A 23,109-nucleotide genomic window follows, 5' to 3' on the forward strand; every position below is an offset into this window, starting at 1 on the left:
AATACTACCGCTTGTCGTCCGGCGTTAATAAACCCCCTTCCAAAGTGGTGGAGGTGCGGGGTAGGTGGTAGCGTCCAACTTCGGAGTTCCAGGTTTGCAGACCCAGCACCTCCATGACTATGACCTCCAAACACATGACTAGGCCAGCTACAAATGCTTTGCATAGTACAGGGTGATCAACAAATAACAAAACAAGTTTTTTTTTTTTTTTTCCAGACTGAATTGTCTTGCTGACCCCCACTTCCTGTACAGTGTAGACTGCTTATAACTTTAAGTCGCTGGAGTCGCGAATATCCTCACTATAACCAAAGCAATGATTTTATTGCGATAGCAATTATATGGACAATCCAGGCGCATTTCTGCCGTCGCTATTGCCGTGAGGTTTCGTATGAAGTCCAAGGGCGATAAAATCGTCACCGCGCGCAGTATGCTGCATGTGCGAGTGAACGCATGCGAGGATGAGCCAGTGATCGCGGCTGAATCTCGCGCACGCAAGGCTACCGGGGGGTGGGGCTCTACTCCGGCCGGCCGAGCGTACCCACCGGGGAGAGGCACAGCGGCAGACGCGCTTTTGCACGCCCCCGCCATTTTGTCATTCTGCCCGCTCTGCACGAGGAATGCTGGGATGCGTGGCCGGCGCAGCTCGGCATGGCAGATGAAAAATAGGAACGGAGCTATTCACGTGCCAACAAGGTTGAAATGCGCTTGACGGCGCCAGACACGCCGGTTGCGTCTTGTCGGAGTACAGACGCCAGTTGTTCGCCACCGTGACGTCGCGGAGCTCGAGGAGCGCGTGTTACGTTGGAGTATACTGCGGCTTTAGGGAAGCGTTTGCCGTTTCGGTTGACTGCCGAACTTCCAGGCAGCTCCATTATAACCGGTATTTCGTCTCCCGCAACTGCACAATAAGCGTATACATAAGAGTGCTATGGAAAAATTAACGGGAGTCTGAAAAGATTGTATTATATCCGATCCTGCATTATAAGCGGTTACGTTATAAGTGGTCTATACTGCATAATGCTTTCACGTTAAACTACGGAGCATCCAAGAACATTGTGTGAAGCTTTTCTAGTGTGAAGCATAAACTGGGAGATATAAATTGCTAGCAGGCAACTGCTACTTGAAAGACAAGAGTGATTGTAATATCCTCATCGAGTGTGACGAAGATTGAATAAAAACTTTTTTTTTTTAAACATACCTAGTAATCCTGGCAGTTGACAGTGCCACCCAAGGACACACGACTGAACCGTTGCCACTGAACAATTTTTCTTTTAACAGTACGAGTTTTCCCATGCACACCACAAGTGATACTAACTAGCATCACACACTATGCCAAGTGCTTTGCCAATTCAAGGTTAAAAAAATAAATTTAAACCTACATTAAACGTTGTGTTGAGCAAGAAAAGGCAGCCAACCCTCATGTCTGCAAGGTTCTTTATTATTTTTCCATGTAAAAATGACAGCATCACATTCTCTCGACCAGCATTCGAATATCTAGCTCCGTTGTCGAAATTCACAGGCCAGAACTCGCAGACATTCTAGTAACATGCTGCCACTTGCAGCAACAGTCTTTGGGAATGAGAAGGAAGAAAAAAAAATTAAAAAGAAGGAAAGAAAGAGGGGGGCATTCACTGAAATTTATACAACTCAACAACACATGTACAAAGAAGGACGCAAAAGCCTGCAAGCCATCACACAGGTTGTTCAGCGCTTGATCAAAACCACTAAAAATAAATTACACCATTCGTCAAAGCAAAAATAACCCTAAGAAATCATGCTCAACTGCAACAGTTGGTATAGACATACAGTGGCACTGAGAAGCCGATGCCTTTTGAGACTTGAGACTACATCGAGGTGCTTGGCTCACAACGCGTCTCTCTTTCCTTGAGAGCAAGGAAGAGAACGGCATGCCATAGCAACCAGCTTAACTCATGCGAGATCATCTCACTTTTAAAACAGCAGCCTCCTCACGCACACTGCACTCGCACCCACAAGCAAGGGTGTTAACAAAAGTACAGAAAAAAAAAAAAAAAGACAACTCATGAAAGCTCGCAAACAGTGCCTGCAAGTCGTCGTTGCAAGACACCCTTCCCATCACAAGACTGCCATCATCTTGATGAAATTCCGAAGACTCTAAATCTGAACAATGTGGTTTATGTTGTCTGGGTTCTGGATGACACCATCTGCTTAGCTCTCACGTATACTTCCAGATCTGCACTTGCACCCTCTCGCTGCAACGGCTGACACTCGCACGAACACTTTAGTCACGAGACCTGGCAAACGTCTGACACGATTGCCCACCACGAATCACTTAGCTAGTCGCACTTGTGCAAAAAAATAGCTCTGTACGAGTCATCAGGTAGATGACTTCTTTCGCCTTCTTTTTAATTTGCTAGCTTCTGTAGATTGGCAAGTGCAAGCCTGTCACGGGGCTTCAGCCAACTACGTAAAAATTTTCATGCAAGAAAAGAAAAAACGAGCTCTTGTGAAAGTGCTGTAATGCAAAGCATGGAAAAGCAGCGAAGCTTTTGCTAATGTAACTGGACTGGCAATTTCTCTGTGGCTCAAAAACATAACCGACTGTATATATAACCTAGTATGTGAAACTGATTAAGAGCTAATCTACACTGAACTGAGCTTCATAGCAGCAGCCTCGACGTCGCATCACAGAAGTGGTGTACTTGGAAGATAAAAAAAAAGAAAGACGTATGAGGCATGCACACTGCTTTTTAGCTCCAGTCTGAGGAGCTACAAAGCAACGATTAAAAGAAAAAAAAATCACACAAACAACAGCTGGGAGGGGAGGAATGCAGCAGCGAGTTGTAGAGACGACAAAGCTAAAGGAGGCCCAGCAGTGAACCTTTGCCACGTCGGGGTCAGAAACCCCCTTCTCCCCACTTCAGTCGGGACGGCGTGCCGGCACAGTCCAGCTCCGTGCTTCCTGGGGCCAAGAACTTGCGCCAAGCGAGCGGTAAGGCCGTCGCGTGTGTTGACCCCAGTTCCGTATTTTGTCGCCCCCGGTCCTCTCAGATGCCCCGATGTGCCCAGCGGCGGAAGCAGCGGAATCAGTCTGCCGCCTGTGGCGCACCACATGGTCTCTCTCTCACAAGGCGCGCGCCTACACCACGGGCAGCCTTTCGAGGCACCGCTATCACTCGTGTCTCGGCGGCGCCCTAACTGAGGTCCATCCGCTCTTCGTCGGCCGTCGTGGAGCAGCTCTGCCTGCTTGTTGCCGCCGTCGCGGCACTGTGCTTCTTGGGGGACGTCCGATCTCCAGAGTCACGCCGGGCATAGAACAGCACGTAGGCTGCCTTGGACTGTGTATAAAGAAAAAAAATTGGAGGTAGATGTATAGGGGGACACAAACATTGTTGAAAGCATGGAGGAAGAGTATAACTAGGTAGAAGGCAAGCATAACATAATAGAGCTTAAGCCAGAAAAAGTCAGCCTAACACATCATCTTGGCATGGTCAGCATCTTTTCCTTATTTTCTAATACACGATCCATGTCATATACCGTAATAGCCCGAGTCATCACCCCCCGCATTGAATCACGCATTATTTTTCTTCAGTTGTAATGACAGAATGTACCAGTTAAACCAGCTGCAATGTGTCCTAGATCTGCAGATATATACAAGCATCGAAATGTAAGCCTTCAACAAGCTGTTTGTTGCTCGAAGTGTTCTCATTTTCGTCTAGCTACGTAGTGCTCTTTTGAGTTTGCATTTATTCATGAAGTTCACGAGAGCGATAACATACACACATGCACAGGCTTTGCCAAAGAAATAAAGGCGCTTGTGTGTACAAGACTGCAGCTGACTTTGTGACATCTAGTTGACTTTCCAATGCGTTTGGATAGCTTGAAAGCACTGGAGAGCAAGATGAACTCACTTCACTCTCCAGAGTTTTCCGACCCAGAAGTTCCAGAGATGCAAAACAGCGGTCATGAATAAACATAACTCATGGTTCTAGTGGCTTCACCTTTCACAGAAGCCAGACCTTTACACACATTTGAGGTAAGTGTGAAACCACTTAAAACACACTTGAAGCCACCACCAATCCACCTTTTGCATTGCACTGTGGTGCCACTTTTGCAGTACTGCAAGAAACAAAATGTGTGGCGTCAGGGCGCCGCGGGATGCAGAGAGGCATGCTGCATGAAGTGAGCTGAAATGTTCTTGTGCGTTTGTCAGTTGTTCTTGTAACTTTCGTTTTGTGTTACTGAATGCTTCCTAGGGAGGACAGTGGTGCCAACAATGACTTCGGAGCAAGTGACAACCGCAAGTCGTCGAAATGCAATGACAGGCTTCCGTGCAGCTACGCCAGCCAATCACCTTGCAATGGGCCGCTGAATGAATACAGCTCACCGCAACGTGATTGCCGCAATGCCTACACTTGTATGCACGTTCAGTCAGGCCCAATAAGAATCGAAACATGCTTCTGAAGTTGAAATGCACGAACTTGAGCATTCGCCAGCCGCCCACATGTTTGAGCCAGGGTCGATTCCGCTGAGCGAAGGTTAGCCATAGCGTATCAGCCAAGTTCATGTGTTTGTTACTGTTCAACTTGTACTGGATGTGTGCAATAGGATGATATAAACTGGTCTTACAGTTCAATATTGACTATAGTGACCATAGCTCATTAAAGGGGCCCTGAACCACTTTTTGTCTAAGTGGAGAAATTCATTTGAAGTTAAAATAAGGCTATTTGTGAGTACTTCAATGCATTCAGCATAAGTGTAATTATTGGCAATCAAAGGTCGCGTATGATCCCATTTGGGGAGCTTCCGCTCAGAAGCAATGCCTTGCACTGCGAAAGCTATGTATGGCAGTGCTCGGTGTGCCCACAATGCTCTGCCTACTAAACGTCACCGTGGCGCGCAGTTCAAATTTGATTTTGAATGTTCATGTAGATGTCACTGTACTTTCGATTTTCGTGCATATGACGCACCTAACGGCCAAACACAGTTGTCCTCAGCGAGCTGCAGTGCACTCAGCCAGCTGACTCGTCACGGCACCCCACAGCAGCCGTAGCATCTACGCTACGTAACAGACCAGAGCTACATGCAACTGTAATGTGTATGCACAGCATTTGCATTGTGCACAACAATGCTTGAGTGCATGTTCGTGCTCATATGCTCCTGCCTGGCCCTGCTACATTCGCAGAAGTGGTCGCGGAAGTGGTCGAAGTGGCACGACCCTGCTACATGCACGACGTTGTCAGTGAAAAGAAAGTGCAGTGCTATAGATTTAAAAACTAAGTGCATCTAACCTGCACGACGTTGTCAGTGAAAAGAAAGTGCAGTGCTATAGATTTAAAAACTAAGTGCATCTAACCGATGAGGTGACCGTCGCGAACGTGCTTGCATCAGATAGAGACAGTGACAGTGAAGCACCCCATGCAAGCAATCTTGCGTGCGATGGTGACAAGCGACGCGATGGAGATGGCTGTCGCATTCGCTTGTCACCTGCAAGTCAAACACCACGCGAATGAGAACATTGAGTGTTGTCTCTCCGGTGTTACCAGTACAAGGGCAGCAAATACGCTGCCGAAACTGGCGTGACTGCAAGCTTTATTAATTTTAGTTGATGTGTTTTAATGTAAAGAGCAGCATCAAATATTTCTAAAGGGCTTGCAGTAGGTTATTATCCTTGCGCGTATCAAAATTTGGATGTCTGCTTGTTCCATGCGACAATCGGTAGTACTTGGCTGATGTACATCCAGTCCCGGCTTCGCTAGTCACTCACAGCACTTCTGGGCGACGAGTGATGAATTCTAGATTTCCAGAACCGAGCGATCGAGCGACAAGAACGAGCAACCTGTTTGCGCAACGGCCTCTTTCGTACTCATTGACGTCGCGCCAAAGTCGCTCTATGGGGTTTGAGCTTGACGGCAACGATGGCAGCAATGATGCGGTAGGGCAAGCTGCCTCAAAGTTGACCTCGCAGGAGGCCCTGCAAATGATTCAGTCCATCTGGGGCTTCGTTTTCGAGAGGGACCTTCGCGAGAGAAGGATGTCTGCAAGCTTTGTGTAAAGCAAGCAAAGCTGATGGACATGGGGTTTTCTCGTGCAAGCCAGTCAGAAGTACGTGGCGAGATGCTTGTGGCGATCTCACCCCAGCCTTTCTTCCAGATTTCTGAAGCTGAGAGGCTGCAGCGGCAGTTCTTTCTGCATTTTGTAAAGGCCCCCTTTGTGGCCACCAAACGATGCCTCAGCGGAACTTGCATGTCACTTGTCGCCCGTGACCCCACTTTGCAGTTGTTATGCAGAACGCCAACAGAGAACGCTTTGCAGAACGCTTTGCAGAACGCCAACAGCTGTAGTTATTACACGCGATCGGAGCGCGCAGGAAGCAGCATTAAACAGTTGAACGAGTCAACTTAATCCGCAGCCAGATGGAGGAGGGTGGGGGGAGGGGCACTGCCCTCCCCACTGACATAGTTTTCTCACAACAGCTCTGCCAACCCCCAATTTTGATTTTTTTCATGCAAACTGGTTATAACAATTATCGGTTATAACAATAGAATTTTTGTGGCACTTGAATATTGTTATAAGTGGGTTCGGTTGTATTTCAAGCAACGAAAAAGATTTGAGTTCATTCATTCTGCTACCATTAATTCAACCTTCTAGATAATTCGACCAAATCTTGTGGTCCCGCATAAGTCCAAGTAATGAAAGTCAAGTGTATGAGACAGCAAAAACTATGGACAGATTACCACTGGCCTGTTGCAGTAATGGGGTCCACTAAAGAGAAAACTGTAGGGTTATGTTAGGAAATGGATGGAGCACTGAGAAAAAAATTCTGCCCGATTTACACATACTTTATAGTAAAAGCTACACCTTCAACGCAAAAGATGTTTCTCGAGAGAAAAAAAAAATGTTAGCTGCAACACTCACTTCTTTTAGAAGGAGGGCAAGTTCAGAGAGTGATGGCACTAGCAGTGGACCCAACTTCTATTTCAAGAAAGCGCAAGGTTGCGTAAGCTTTGCAGATGTTTCAGGCTGCCATTGTTTGGTTTAGCACTACCCAGCCAAAAATCTCGTGTTGTAGGCTACACTCATTATACAAATGTAGTTCTAAGCAATCATCTATTAGAAGAAAAGGACTGCCACACTGCTTGCTTATGTCATTTTTTCGACACTCCTTCAGTGCTATCTACAACAGTAGCCTAAGAGCAGTAATACTAGCAGTTTTCAGGAGCTGACAGCAGCAGAAAAAGATAAAAAGGGGCATTCCTTTTCTCAGATGCAGAACTGCATGACAGGCATAAAAACTATGAATCCTTGAAGAATGCCACAAGTGGCTGCAATTTGTGTCAAATACTATCAATGCCATACTACACATGCAAGTCCTTATAGACAGCTCTGTCCTTTATGACAGTGTTGAGAGATTTAATATTCTCTTCACAAATGTGTGGCACGTCATCTACTCAAGCTTTGCGTGATTGCTTACTGGGGACCGACTTCATCTTCTTCTTCTGTGATTCCTTAATGTATTTCCGGCGTTTGGAAGACTCTGAAATATTACATACGAAACTAGGTGTCCAGCGGAGGACTTGTATTTAAGTCAAACTTTATGCTCTGCCAAGACAGTACTGAACGCAAAAGGACAAAGTGCAAAAAGGACGAGGAGAGTGCCAGGTAATGAGAAAAGGCAACATTAGATCAGATATACAGTTGATTGACTGATTGATTGACTGACTGATTGACTGCATTCTAAAGCAAGACCCAAGAGTTATGGCAGTGGAGTGTTCCGGAATAATTTTGAATGTCTGATGTTCCCTAACATGCATGTGAACACAGGCCAATGATGGCCAAACAGTGGTAGCATAAGCAAACGGGGTCAGACATAGAAGCGGGCAGACAATGCCAAAGAAGGTTTAAATTCTAACAACATAAGGGAGGAGCAGGTGACGTGATATAAATCGCAGGAAGCTCATTGAATGATGGTGAATCCATGCACAAACAGAACACAGCTGACAGCTGAAGATACTGTGGAGTTAGAAATGTGTGCCGAGGAGTTTCTGTGGCACAAGCCTTCTGCAAGGCACCCCAGGATTGAGGAAAGTGTCTTGGGATGAGGCCGGCCTGAATAGTTTAATGTGCCCTCCTTATAATGCACGGAAGTGACAGTGTGACCACTTCCGCGGGGTTAGCGGAGGGACATCTCAGCATCAATGCTATCAGTATCAAATGGTACAGCCTGGTAACCATCTTATATTCAAGTAGTATGAAGGCATGCAAGCTAGTGACTGGTCATCCAAGGACATAATTAAAGCAAGCTAGAATTAATTAGACTGAAGACAGCTGGCGCTTTTTTTTTTTTTTCCAGCCTAGAATAAGCACAGTGCCTTGTCCTGCATTGTAAAGACCTCAGATCTGTTAACAAGAATGGAGACTATGTAGCCGGAGACACCGTTGGTGCCTTTTACTGGCACACTGGGATCATCAGTGAAATTACATGCTGTGCACTTAATCAAACACAGCCTGGGCAGTGGTGTGTGCAGCATATAGTGAGCAGATGGCTTCTGCAGCCATGCGCTCGTGCATTGTTGTTCAGAAAAGAGTGAGCAGGAGGCTTCCGTTGAAAATAGAGCATTTAAAAAAAAATTCACCAACCATTACGATACTCCCTAATGCGAATTTGAGTGCAGCTCTACACGTGTTTTCATTTCTCATGTCAATATTTTGTATTATACAGTTTATATTAGGAAGAGAACGCTGTGAGTAGCGTAGCTGGCACAGACAATCAGTATTGTGCAACACATAAACGGAGCAAAGTGCAGTGCAACTGCCTCACTAATCGGGAGACTGCAAGAGGTAGCGCGTGGGTGACGCGTGGGCGCGATTCACAGCAGCTGCCACAGACAGAACTCCGCTAATGCAGCGCTTTGTTTTCCTACAAACGACGTGCACTCCTCTGGCGCTGTATCGTAGCCATCGTCGCTGCCCAGCCCGTTTTGCGCAGCACTACATTTTTCTTCGCACGCATTTGTTCCACGACCAACAAGCGCGGCCCTTCATCACGGGGAAATCGTGCCACAAGTGGCTGCGGCGACAACACTCAAGTTAGCGACAAATCGGGCCTTACTCGTAGCCACACGCCTTGCAGGAGCAGTGATCCCTGCCACACATGCTGGTACTGCGAACTGACCTCAGCAGCTGACACCACGGATAGGCGTAGTTTTCCCTACCTCACGCCCCCCTCCCCCTTCGGAAGCACAGATGAGATCGCCCACGCGACGGCATCTCAGCGCATGCGCAGCATCCAGTCTGTCCTCCGCTCTCTGCCTCATGCTTTCTTTCACTTTCCGCTGCGCTCCGCAATTGCTTCGATCTTCTGCTGTGCTCGTTCGCTCGGTTACGAGGGACACCGAGGCACGCCGACGTTCAGCGCAGGCACAGGCACCTAAAAGATGCGCTCTAAAAAGGCGACTCTGAGCTTGGCTGAGATGTTCACACTAACGTATGCTACCTGCGAACTGTGTTTTTTTCGCCAAGCCCGAGGGGTGATTCAGGACCCCTTTAAAGGGGTGATAACGCGCACAGAGTGTTTATATGTACTACAACCCTATATGCCACATTTATTTACATTGGCATGTAAACAGGACACCATTGACATAAATTAATGACAAAACGTTGCAAAACAAGCAAGTTTGCGCATATTAGAAGTGTTGCATCACACTGAGACGAGCAGATATTAGCGCGCCAGGCACTTCAATAACGGGGACTATAGGTGGTTGAAGTGTACAGTGTCCCAGCTAACGTTCACCAAGCACTAACGAAAAAATAAAATAAAAAATAATAATAAAATAAAAAATAATTAAAAAAGTATAGTGCAAGGTACGATTTTAAAACCACCGGTGTTCCCTCATTCATTCACTCGCTCACTCTCTTGGGTTTTTGTGTATGTGTACTAGACCTACGTAGCCCTGAGAGCAATAGCTCGTGCCACTTACAGGTTACGCTTACAATTTATCAGAGTTATGCTACAAGTAGGCACCCATACTAAATCTCCCTGCTTCTTGGTCTCCAACATGGCGGTCTACTGACGTACATCGCGGAATCAGGCTTACATGTATGGGGTGTCCCAGCTATCATTAGCCAAGATGTTCAAAGAATAAAATAAAATAACTATAAAAATAGCTCAGTGCAAGACACGATTAAAAGACCTACACTGTTCGTTTTCCTTGCCCCTCATTTTTTAATAGCTTGGCTAACGCTATAGCTGGGACACAGTATAGTATGGGGAAGGCGGCTACTGCCGATTTTGATAGTAGGTTGTCATTTTTCAGGCTCTTCATTAAGCATATAGTCTGTACGTTCTATTGGGGGGCAAGGACTTGCGGAGTTGCCATCTGCCAGAAGCGCCTCGCTTGTGTAGTGTGTGGGATAACGCGTCGTGAGCCCTCCTCATAGGTTTGGATGTCGGCATTCAATAAAAACACCACACAGCAGCCCTCCTGGACATTTCTGTAAGTACTCTCGAAAATAATTTTTTTTAGTGTCAAAATAATAATCTTGGGCAAACAGAAAGCACAGAATGATTTACAGATGCTCCGAATACGTATAGTGAACTGCGCGCGGTCACTGCGATGAAGTCCCCCGAACCGGTTTCTTGCGTGAAATATGTTCTTATAGTGTGCTGTCTGTATAACCAAATGGAGCATAACAGAATAAAGCCTCAATGCAGCAAGTGCACGGGTTCCCAGCGACCGACTACGCGCCTGCATGCATGTCCGCGCACAATGTTTCGCTTTGGCTGCGAGCGCGTTTTTGCACCGTGCTGCGAGCTTTAGGCCGCAGCATATGAACATTTGACAGTACACAAGCAACCATTGTTGCGTCGTCACAATCAGAGCTGTTAAAAGATAATTTCGTTATAATTAGGGACTTTTACGCCTATGGCGACTTGTGATGTGCCATCGCGACGATTCAATCTTTTTTTTTTCTTCTAAATTCTTTGACATTTCAATGTCATTATTTTTCAAGTTGCATCACACTGTAAGTTTATTGGTGTTCTCAACGAGCAATTTCCCACTGCTTCGTTTCCTTAATCCAATACATTCATTGTTCGGTGCTAACAGAAACAATGTGCTTCTTACCGTTCCCTTTCCATTCCAGTGAACTTGCCAGTATCTAGTATCAACAAATTCATAGACTAAAGCTTCATCGCATTAGCCGGGCAGCGCGCGTGGCTGAGCCTCTCAGTGCATGCGTTCTGCTACTCACTGAACATCGCAGCCTCGACACAGTAGCAGAGACCTTCCTCTCGGAAGTGCTTACTGCACACCTGAGTTGCAGCCGATGGCTGCTTGCCGGTTCTAAGTTTCGCGATCCAAGCTTCACACGCAGCTTCTTATCCAACGGGCACATGTGAAGCTTGACATCAGTCTCCATTGCGTACGTCTGGCACTGAGCAGTAGCCTACCATGATGGACGCATTTAAACGCAGCCACTATACCTATTATAGTGCTTCCAAGTGTTGTCAAGCAGACATTCGAAGCTTTAAAACCTCCCCACTAAATCAGTACTACAGCGTAGGTGGGACTTTCATTTTCAGCTCGCTTCGGCGCTTAAAAAGCAGCCAACGCGGCCGCTGTGTCCACGTGATCTCTCGTACCACATCACGCCGACGGAGGCACCAGTGTTTCCAGTGGTGGAGCTCACCCCCAATAGAGTTTTGTTAGCGTAAACACTGCACGCATGAGTGCTCATTTAGATAGCGCGGAGTTTTCCAGCCAAAACACCGATGCCTGCCGTGCTAGCATGGCAACTGGGCGAGGGTGTTGTTTACGCTGCATATATCAAAGGGGCCATCACTTGTTGCCTGTTTGGCATAAGAGGCAAACTGTGCTCATTGGTAACTAAGAAAGGCTGTATATTGTGCACTTCAACTTAGGAAGTACATTTCGACTCGTTTCGTGCGCCAATAAATATATATATACAAGCGCAGTTGCTGTGACATTCGCACTGTCTGCACAATGTTCTCTCAGTGATTGGCAGACTGGTTTTGTCGGCGGCATCAGCAGGAAAGCCTGTCACCTTACGACAACTCACTGTCATCAGTCCCTTCGTCATCATACCAGTATGACAACATATGTCTCTTATTGACTATCTGCCAACTACAGTTAAACCTGGATATAACGAAATTGACAAATTCCCGAAAAACTTCGTTATGAAGAGGATTTCGTTATATGCAGGTTCAGCACGAAAATTCGAAAAAGAAACGCTTACCGTATTTGTTCGATTCTAACGCGCCCTCAATTGTAACGCGCACCCATTTTCCGTTTTCGTCGAAGCATTCATCCTTGGAATGTCACACCAGGTACCGGATGCGTGGACGCGTGTCGTTTCTCAGAAGCGCGAGGCATCGGAAACGAAGAGCGAGCGTCACGATGGCGTCGTAGCGTCGTATAGTGTTACAGTAGAACCCCGCTGTTACCGTCGTTTTCGGCCAGTCCCGGCACAGCTACCATAGAACCCAATACATTGGTAACCCCGCTGTTGCGTCATAACTCTGGGAGCGTTCCCGCATCATACGTTGCGAATTGCCACTCCGCGCCGGCCAGAGCGGCCATTTTGACTTTTCATGTCGCTTGGCTTGGCAATGGCATTGGCCGCCCGAATGACGCATTTTCGGTTTCCGCCAGCAAAAGTATCGCCCTTTAGATCCGTATTTGCTATGTAAAGATGGTGTCTGTGACGCGTTGTGGCCCTAAAATTGGTTTTGGCTCATAGATATTCCGTATAAAGTCCAAGGGCGATGACGTAGTCGCTGCGCGCCGTATGCTGTATGCGCGAGTGAAAACGTGCGAGGGGAGCCGACGACCGCGTCTAAATCTCGCGCGCGCAAGAAAGGCAGGGAGGAAGCACGCCTTCTTCCGTTGCGCTCGAGGCACCGGCGAGGGAGCGAGGGGGAGGGATAGCGGGGCGGCGTTGTACTGTACTCTGGCATCAACTGCGTACTGCGCGGCGGCTTCACTTATTTCTTCCTCTTCCCCCCAATAACCACATACTACTACTACGGTCGCGCAGGCCATATCTTGAAAGCAATCTGCGTTGGGGCAGGTGTGTCGGCGGCTCGTAGCTTTGTGCGTGCTGTGTGTTCTCGGCGCTCAGTTTGCGTTGAAGCGATAAACAACAGCACGAAGGTCACTTTGCTCGCTTCTGCAGCGGCGCTTCCACATGCCGCCAGCGTTTGACAGCGCGTGTCCACGCTCATCGAGTGTGATGTGTCACAGCGTGTACCAGCGCGTCGGCGACATCAACTGGAAAAGGAGAGATTGCCGGCTTGGCGGGCTAGGCCAGCTGCAGCAAGCGGCAGGATCAGGTTTGAATGAAGGGAGGGGGAAAGGTCACGCCCATGACGGCAAGATCGCCGGGTCGAGGGATGCAGGCCTGCCTTGCGCACGCAGGCACGCGCGCTTCGCATTCCGTCGCAGTGGAGAAGGTGCTTCCGGTTGCTGCTCGCGCAAAAATGACAAAATTTGGGGCGAAATCTCTAGGTTGTCAGAGGGGTAAGTTCGTTATATCGAGGGAGTCTCCCGCTGCCACTTCGTTATGTAGCGGTCTCAAATACATGTGCTTCTATGGAGTAACGGCGGGGAATAGAAAAAAGTTGTCGCAGTTTCACCTGAAAGGTGAAGCATCAATTGCGATAGCAAACTTGTAGAGAGCTATACGGAGTAATGATATTAGCTTTATCAGCTGTATAAACTTGGACATGCAGCAGCATCGGCAACACGCAGAACTGTTGTCGACGCCATCCGCGTTTTGCCCGCGTTCGCTCAAAATGCGTGCGGCGTTGGTGACTGTTGCCGGAGCCTCTGATATAAATAGGCACTGCGTGCCGCAGCTAAACGTCGCCTCCCTTCTCTCCCCCTCCCCCACGGCCTCTCGCTCGTCGGAAGAAGGCGCGTTTGCTCTACATACATGGTGATTGTGAAGGAGAACAGAGACGCCTACTTCTGCAGCCCTTAAGCGAGCACGGCGCAGAACGCGCGTTTGTTCTCCGCCGTGCGTTCACTCCCCGTGAAAGACGCGCCCCTCGCGCCCTTTCACTCGCACATACAGCGTTCGGCGCGCGGCGACGATTTCTTCTCCAAATGACGTCATACGGAACCTCACGGCAACGGCGACGGCGACGCCGACGGCAGAAATCTGCTTTTGAGTGTCCATATAATTGCTATCGCAATAAAACTTCGTTATATCCAGGAATTCGTTATATGGAGGTTCGTTATAAGCAGGTTTAACTGTAGTCAGCTGAACGTTGGCGTTGGCGTCAGGTCGACTTCTTGTCGGCATCAGTGTTGAGCCTATAGTGTGAGGTACCGCACATTACGAATATCGATGCGAACAGCTGAAATTTCTACCAAAAAACAGCGGGAATACAGTGTTGACAATAAGATTTCGCGTCGACTATACTGCAGGCTGCCCGCTATAATCCAAAAGCACGCGTCGTTGCTCTACGAACCACAGACGCCGTACAAAATGTTTCCAGCGCATGCCACGAGGGTAAAGCACATGCCCACTCGGAGCATGCAAGAGGCAGATTTCGTCCGTGCCAAGTGTTCTTCATTACACTGTACACCGATCACTGCAACATGTTCTGTTGATGAGCCCTCCCATAAAGCAGTAAAAAGGAATTCGGTGAAGGCATTCAGTTTAGCTATGCATGCGTGACAAACTTCATTAGGCATTTTTTTTTTCTGTCAAATTATTTATGCTACTTACCAAAACATGTTCCTAAAGTTGTGCACATCGTCCAATGTTACATGCTGCAGTAAGTACTTACATGCCAATGCGCAAAGTTACTTACATCCTGAAAGTGAAGTGAAGCTAGTTGCAATTACAGTTTCAAGATATTGTACAATGCATTACGTGCAGAATGATTTCAATTAATTATGAGTGCAGTGAAAAAAAAAGTCCCGAAGAAGCCCACTATACCACTTGTACTACAATCACACTGAACATTGAGAAAACTTTAACAGTGTTACATTCTAAAACAAGAACTATGATGGATGAAAGGAACACAAATTCGAAAGTTTACAGTGCAACAAATTTTAAGACTTAAAAAGTCAAGAGCATGATTTCCAACAACAATGAAATCAGTTGCTAGGCTGCTTCATTTACAGTAAAACCTCGATAATTCGAACTCGGTTAATTCGAAATTTCGGTTAATTAGAAGAATTTGAGCGGTCCCGTTATTCTCTATGCAAATTCTACCGGATAACTTGAATGGCCCGCGCGGCTCTATTCGGATAATTCGAAGTTTCTGGCTAGTAGCAACATGCGGCGGTTAGGTTAGGGCGCTCCGTACAGTCGCCAACCGATTTTCCGAGCTCGTGGGGACTGAAAAATAGTCCGGAAAACTCTGTTCGGCCGAAAAAAAAAAAAAGTCATTAGTGCGGCTTAAAAAAATCTTTAATACTGTCCTGCCTCATACTACGCTTGGAGAGGATCGACTTGCTTGGATTTGCGCAGCAATGACGTCGGCTCCGTGTACAGTCGACACGAACGCCACCGCGTTGGCGATCTCCGCCAACGGAGTTCGCCATGGAGATCCAAGAAACGAGCTTCGCACCGCTTAGCTCTCGCGAAGGTACAGGAGGTAGCGCCGATCACTGAGACATGGGTCTCCGAGACACCTGCTCGGTGTACACGCCACGTTCAAAATAGCAACCGAAACTTGAGAGAAAAAAAAAAAAAAATCTGTGAAATAACACGCGTGGTGTCAGCGAGCACGAGCCAGCGAGCGCGGCCGCCGCAGCGAGCGAAAGTTCGTGCGGTCTATATCGCTTCAACGGAAACTGAGCGGCGAGAGCCAGAGCCGTCTGGAGATCGCGTTCAAGATACGGTGCACGCGAGAAACCGCTCCGGCGCTAAGTACCCAGTTGTTAGAAGAGTAGAAGTCGCCCCCCCCCCCCCCCTCCCATACCCCCACGGCCTTTCGCACGAGGGAGGAAGTCACGCTTACGCTCCGCCGTGCGTTCGCTCTCCATGAAAGCGCGCGTCCCCCGCGCGCTGTCACTCGCACATAAGGCGGGCGCGCGGCGATGATTTTATCGCCCTTGGACTTTGTATGGATCCTCAGGGTGGCGACGCCGACGGCGAAAATCCGCTTGAAGTGTCCAAATAATTGCTGTCGCAATAAAAAAAAAAAATCCCACAATAAATGGTTACAACGATGGCATGGCCTCCGAGACTGGAGGATTGCGCGAGCTCTCTATTGATAATGCGCGTTCTAATCTTGGAGGCATATAGCGAGCCACTGGAATTCAAGCCAGTGCAAAATCCAACATGGCGGCCTCCAGGATTGGGTAGCGCGGCTAGGAAAGAGCGATTTAGTCCGCAAAATCGAACTTTGGGGTCTCAATTCGTCCGAAAAATTGGGTGCGAAAATGCATGAACTCAATGGGAACCCTGATGGTGCATTTTTGAAGTCCGGAATATCCAGCAAGTCCAAATTTTTGGAGTCAAGCACCACCACGCCCGCTTTCGCGGCAGTTATCGATTCCGTGAACATCGTCCGCAACTTTGTTGAGTGCAGTGCGGGTGATATTTGTATGCTACGTTTTTTTAAGCCAGCTGGAGAGCATGGCACTAGGGGCGGCGAACCAGCGCGCCAAGTAATCCCGCATCGGTGATTACTTTGAGTAATTTTTCTCGGACATGGAAAATAAAGGTGATTTCTTTTTGCGGCAAGTACTTGCTTGTTTTCTTTTTTTGAATTATTCATTTCTGTTAATTCGAAAATCCGCTTAATTCGAAGAATTTTCGCGGTCCGGCGACCTTCGAATTATCGAGGTTTTACTGTATATATGAAAGGCTAGTGATGTCCCTCCCCACGTAGCAAGCTGCTGTCGCCGTGGCAGCTAGCGCAACAGTAATCTTTATCGGAAAACGTATGCGTCCCCGGGAGCACTACGTGCTTCGCATTATCGTCAATGATGTGGTTTCGATCCTTGTTTTGAGCTTGTTATTGAAACAAATGTAGTGATGCTACTGGTCTATCCTCTTTCGGAGCAGCCAAAAATGCATTTAGTGCTCGAGCAGCAAAATGGACTTTGGGAGCAGGTTTATGAAAGCGATTGCAAGCTATTATATGGTGCTTTTACAGTGGGCAATGCATGTGAAAGCAGTACGTAGTCACTGGTTCATAAATTCAATCTAAATACTAAAAATGACCCCCCCCCCCCCCTCCATCCCCTTTATCGCAGTCCATAGTGTGGACTGCAACAAATCCGTGGTGTCCCAAGATGTGCTTGAAAAGCACAGAAGCACTTGGACGGGCTACATGCAGAATTCGGAAACGTTTGACAGCCTTCAGCGTGATTTTGCTCCTGTAAATATATTCTCCAAGATGGAGCACTCCTTTCTAAAAATTTATCGCCAGCGGTATGAAAAGCTTGCGTAGTTTTTCCTGTGCTGCGATTCATTGATAACCATCTACAGTCGAAGTCAAATTTTTCGGACTCCCTAGGGGCCACGAAAACATCCGAAAAATTAGGCAGTCCGCAAAAAAAAAAAAAAAATGAATGTATGCCTTTTTACTGCCCTCAGGGGCTCAAATCACCACAGGTGCATCGGAAATAGCTCTGAAGGTGTGTCGATGTGTTCGTACTGTGATAGGAGATGGCAGATGCACGCGTGTATAATTAAGGAATACATACTGTGTCCCGCGACAATTGCATTTACCCACGTTTAATATGCTTCACTGCGTAACCCTGCTGTATTGAGGCGAAGCTGACTTTCAGGACAAGGCACTATACAATGCGTTGCGCTTTCCGAGCTTGGAGCCACTGGCGAGGATTACAAAGGTGGAGCCAGTGCCATAGCTGGCAGCGGCGAATTCTTTCAATAAAAAACATGGCAGCGAAAAGGAAGAGTCTTGGTAGCGAACGTCGAAGCAGGTAGGCCTAGCGTTGCCGTAGTGCTGCGGCTACCAGCAGATCTGCGTGCAAGAGCGCCTGTTCAAGGCAGCGAGATAATGAAAATGGTGGCAGTGGTGGCTTCGATAAAGGCGTTTCGGACCCGCGGTCATAGCAAAAAGTCCGGAAAATCGGACAGAATTTGCATCTGAAGTTTTAGACGTTCTTACACATTGACTATATGGGGAACATGGCAGTGCCGCGAAGGCGTCCGGAAAATCAGTCATTGACTGTACTTGAAATGCTGCTGTAGCGGTTCGCTTTCGCTCGTCGCGCAGCTGGTGGCGATTTGTGGCGTGCGTATGTGATTGTACTATTGGTAGTAATTCGGCTAGTGTGCATTAGTGTATGAAAGGTGCAATAAATGCCCTTTTGATTGTTTGCACTACTGTGTTGTCGTTCCTTTGTCCCGAGAGCACGTATGAGACCCCACATCTGGCTGCCCAACGTGGACCTCTTGGGGCATCGGACGATATTTTAACAGTTTTGCTCAGTTCGAGACAACCTTTGTTTCAAAGCATGCCGCTAGTGTCGGCGGCATGCTTTCTTTAGCGAGGCGACGGTTGCTGTAGCGTGTTTGAACTTTTCAACATGCTAAGCCTTTTCGCGAGTGTTTTGTTGAAGTACACTCGTCGGTGCGAGAGCCACGTGGTCTGCATCCTTGGAGAGCGAGGCCTAGCGCCTGCGGAGCATTGGCAAGCCTGAAGCGAGTGAGTACGGAAGCCTCGTGGGTGGTCCGAATTTCTTAAGTAAATAGCTTCTTCTATCTCTTTGACTTCGGAAGTCGCGGCTCAGGGAGCCGGGTGGCCGCGGGCCACTGGTGCCGCTACGGGCTGACTGGTATTGCGGCCTGGCACCGGGCGCTCCGACATCGTCTGGGACGGTGGGCGCCGTCAACTCCGATGCTGTGTGCACCGAGCAGGGTAGGACCACCTCACAGAGCTAACGTCTCCTCGCGGCTGCCCGTTGTGCCCATTTTGGGTGGTGATTTTTTTTTTTTTGATGCCGGTTGTCAGGGTAGCGACGCACTAGGCCTAAGGCTTTACGAAGCCGCCTGTCGCATGTGGAGGGACACAACCTGGGGGACTGTGATGTTGAGGTGTCGCACTTTGCTTCCCTCATTCTAGTTAGCCTCGCACGAATTGAAATTGCTCGTTCGACTCAAGAAAGCAAGCTTTGTTCACGTGAACTTAGCACCTGAAATGCCACCCGAAATTTTGATAACCGAATTGAACATCGCACCACGTGGGCGATGCGTATGCCGAATTCCTCTCTCTTGCACTACTTTAGTGTTTGTCGAGTGCGTTGAGTGTACGCAGCGTGAGTGGAGTCACCCCTGGTTTGCCGTCACCTGCACATCGTCTGCGCTGCTGCCCCGGACTACAATCGAGCTAACCCAGGCGATGCAGATGCCTGTGGTCAATTCGGCGCAGCGACTTCGGCGGCCGCCAATGTCCGGCTCGCAACCCTCGGCGGCTGGGAAAAGAGCCGGCAGTCACCAACGGCTACTGCGGCTCTCGTCAGAAGGGCGCGAGCGTCGCTTGCTCGTGCCGACTTCTGCGTCGCCGTTTCCGGAGTCGTGGGCTGGAGTCGTGCCATCAAATCTGCAGACGTGGTGCTGTGACCAACGGCGCCAGCGGTGAACCCCAGAGACAACGTTGGCTCGCATGTTGTGAATAACGTGTGGACATTTCCTCGGTGCGGCCACCGTCGCATGTACTAACTTTTGTTTGCGACGCGCGCGTTTATAGACCGTGTGACATGTTTCGCCGGAGTATGTGTAGTGATTTAAGGTTGGGGGGATGTGGGGATGCGCAACTCTCACGCGTCTCCTGTAATCCGGCTTCACCGCGTGGCTAAGCGCCGGTGGCAATCGTGGTGGTTGCGGTGCATTGCGAGAGATGGCGCGAGTGTCGCGATGCTAACGTCACTGAAAGGCGGGGTGACTTGGGAGAAAAAGGTGGAAGGCGCTTCCTCTTTGGCTTGGGATCGGCGACCAACACGCACGAACGCTCCGCACGTGCGCCGGCCCGCTTCGCGGGACCGTCTCGCGCGGCTAAGAGCAGTACACCGGTATGGACGAACACGGATCATTCGAATGCGCCACCGTTCGCGTGACCGTACACGTGAACGACTAGGCGATGGTGTCGCAGCATGGTGCGAACATATTCGCTCGCTATCGGGTCGCGGTGAGTCGGATTTCCTTGATTTGTGGCGCGCCCATGTGAATATTCTATTGGTAGTAATTCGGCTAGTGTGCATTAGTGTATGAAAGGTGCAATAAATGCCCTTTTGATTGTTTGCACTGCTGTGTTGTCGTTCCTTTGTCCCGAGAGCACGTATGAGACCCCACAGCGTTATGTTCGAAAAATCGACCGATACACCATACAGCGTCCGAAACTTCGGTCAGCGTTTTACATTGGTCATACAGGAGTGCGGGGTCTGGTTCGGCGCCAGCGCGATCGCTTGCTGCTGTCTGAAAAGCGAGGTTGTCCCATTGCCTAAGCAACCTGCATGCGTTGGGGTGGAAGGTACTGAATATAGATAGTAACCCACGGAAGAAACAGCAGTACGATCCCTTGACTTGGTTCACCACGGAGCTAATGCAGCCGCTGGTCCACACAATGACACTTTAGATGGTGTGGTAAAACTGCGCTTGAAGGCATATTTCCATTTTTGAAAGCCCAAGCAATCGTTTCGGCGCAGAGTGGGTGCAGATTTCTCATATTTTGCTGAAATGTAACAGGATGCAGCAGAGTTAGCCTCTCGGCGCAGTTCAGCGCAATTGGCGCAGCGGTAGGATCACTGCAAATGCTGTTCTGTATGTTGTATGCATGGTACAAAAGAATGTATGCACTCTTCACTTCAATTGCTGAAGGTTTTATTTATTCGGGAGGACGCCGCCGTGAAAAATCCCGACCAACTAGAGACAAACAGCTTCACTGTAAAAGGGGGAGGGGGAGAGCCTCCCATAAACTTTAGCGCATCCGACACTTTGTTTGCATGAAGACGCCTTCATAGAGCGTGGTGCAGAGAGCGGTAACAGTATGGTTGGCGTAAGCTGCATTGTGGTGTGCAGAGCGGTAAAAAAAATCACTTTATGCATTACTGTGGGTTTCTCATCAAGAGCAATGCCATTCGAGATGAAAGATAACATGCCAAACAATAACCGACGGAGGCCACACGCAGTGGCGTTGCTACTTTGATTGGTGTCTCGCTTGCGCGCTAGCCGATCCAGAGCAAGTTTGTTTCTGTTCTTAACACTTTCGTGACCACGGGAAAATCGGTAGTTTTCGGGTAGTATGGTAATAATTTTTTTTCCTGCCACAGGAAATGATTGATGTTGAAGTGTATGGTATCAAATTGTAGAAGAAGAAATTATCTTTCCACCGGTATTAATTTCAAACAACATATTTATTAAAAATAGTACGAAAAAAATTATCAAAACAAAAAAATCGCAACAAGAACGAGAAAGATCAATAAAAACATCAATGCTGCTTTGCACAAAAAAATATTTTAAAAAATCGAAATATACAATTTCAACAAAAGGGATACATGAAATCAGCCTGCAAATATAAGCTCTGTATCTACAAAAGTTCTTGAGGCACACGGGTACACGCAGCGCTCCGGACCGAGATTCTAAGGTGCATTCCCAACCGTATTCGTGGACAAAACTCCACTCTCTGCGCGGCTGCCGGCAAATGATCATGTCCGAACGACATTTACACCCTGCAGATAAGAACTGTGACCTTTAGAACACGCCGGAAATCCTTACGTCGATGCGCGGCAGCGATAACACGGTCTGAGAAGAAAGCAAAACTCAACGGCGGATACCTGCCATGTTCCAGGGTGGTTTGCCGCACTTTCGTCGTACATACTGAAGTCCGACGAATCGAAGTCGTCTTCCGAGTCTGTGCTGCTACGATCATCCGCAAATTCGAGCCCAGATGTCAGAATCCGTCGAAACTCGCCGTCTCCATGGAACGGACGCGCGCGACGTAGATGCCAAACGACGAGCGCTCATCACCCTAGCTATGCAGGCGCTTTAAAAATCCCCGCGCGGTGGAAAAGAGAAACACAAATCCGAAACTGATAAAATAGTCTCTCTTTAACCCGCTCGATGGCGCTGGCTGTCCGAAGCGCTCGGAGAAGTGCCAAAATTTGAACTTGTAGCATCGAGAAGATGATACAAGTTCGACGGGAAGAGGCGCGGTCACGAAAGTGTTAAGCTTATGTGTGGGCAAAAACCTCCAGACTGCATGTGGTAGCATGCATATCCAATATAACCTGCCTGTCTTCTGGTTGCTAATCATCCTGATTTTCACACATTCTTCCATGCAGTCTATGCATGCTGTTTTTGTCGCCATTCCCTCTTTCCACGTCCCGTTTTCATTGCGATCATTCCTGTCGACTTGAATGGAACTTTGTAGTAACAGAGACAGCACGCCATGGAAAGGCTGCACATAGAAGCCCCGACCATGGTCGTGTCTTTCACCGAATATATCAAATTGTAGATAATTTAAGAATTGAATTATTTGAACATTCAAGTATTCGCACACCCCTAATAAATAAATCTAGTTTCATGCAACTGACAGACAACCAAGCAAAGTTCCAGCACTACAGTCGGGTGCAACTTAGGACAGGAGAGGCCCCATCCAGATGACCGAAGTGCTGCAGCCGATTGCCTCCGCAACTAAAGAGATAGTCCCGCTAACGCGACTCGGCCCATTTCGAAGCGTGGGCTGCCATGTTCTTCGTAGGCAGGGTCACAGGCCATCCGGCTCATGACATCAGTCTAGAGTGTGCGCCCATTGGTGGAGCCTCGTCTGCATCCACCTTTGAGGGGCAAATGACGCTGCCTTTTAAAGTTGTACCCAACTAGAGTTCTCTACACACACTACCAGGCCTGCCATTCAGTGAAGACAACACTCACCACAACATTGTCCTCCGTGGCTGAGGAAATGCTCGAGTCGTCGAAGTGGTACCATTTCTGCGTTTCCTTGTTCTTGGCGTAAGCAGTGTCTGCAAAAAATTGAAAAGAAGAGCACTTCCATGGTCACCTGCATCTGCCTTGGCACTCTGTTGGAAGTGCAACTCAATGTACAGACTTGGATAAGTTATTTGTCATACTCTGTGGAAACAGAACAACAAAATAAAGCAAATACAGTAAAAGCTC

General features: G+C 48.2%; 1 protein-coding gene across 2 annotated transcripts in view; it reads right to left on the minus strand.

Moving 5' to 3' along the window:
- Positions 1 to 1,417: 1,417 nt before the first annotated feature.
- LOC119461304 (ubiquitin carboxyl-terminal hydrolase 15-like) overlaps positions 1,418 to 23,109 on the minus strand; it is a 70,821-nt gene continuing 49,129 nt past the window's right edge. For both annotated transcript variants that reach the window (XM_037722556.2, XM_037722555.2), the window contains exons 20-21: positions 22,867 to 22,955; positions 1,418 to 3,317 (exon numbers count right to left, since the gene is read on the minus strand). In XM_037722556.2, the coding sequence (XP_037578484.1) occupies positions 3,174 to 3,317; positions 22,867 to 22,955 (233 nt within the window). In that variant the 3' untranslated portion in view covers positions 1,418 to 3,173. The remainder of the gene's footprint in view (positions 3,318 to 22,866; positions 22,956 to 23,109) is intronic.

Source organism: Dermacentor silvarum, chromosome 8 (genome assembly GCF_013339745.2).
Source record: "Dermacentor silvarum isolate Dsil-2018 chromosome 8, BIME_Dsil_1.4, whole genome shotgun sequence".
Taxonomy (NCBI): Eukaryota; Metazoa; Arthropoda; class Arachnida; order Ixodida; family Ixodidae; genus Dermacentor; species Dermacentor silvarum.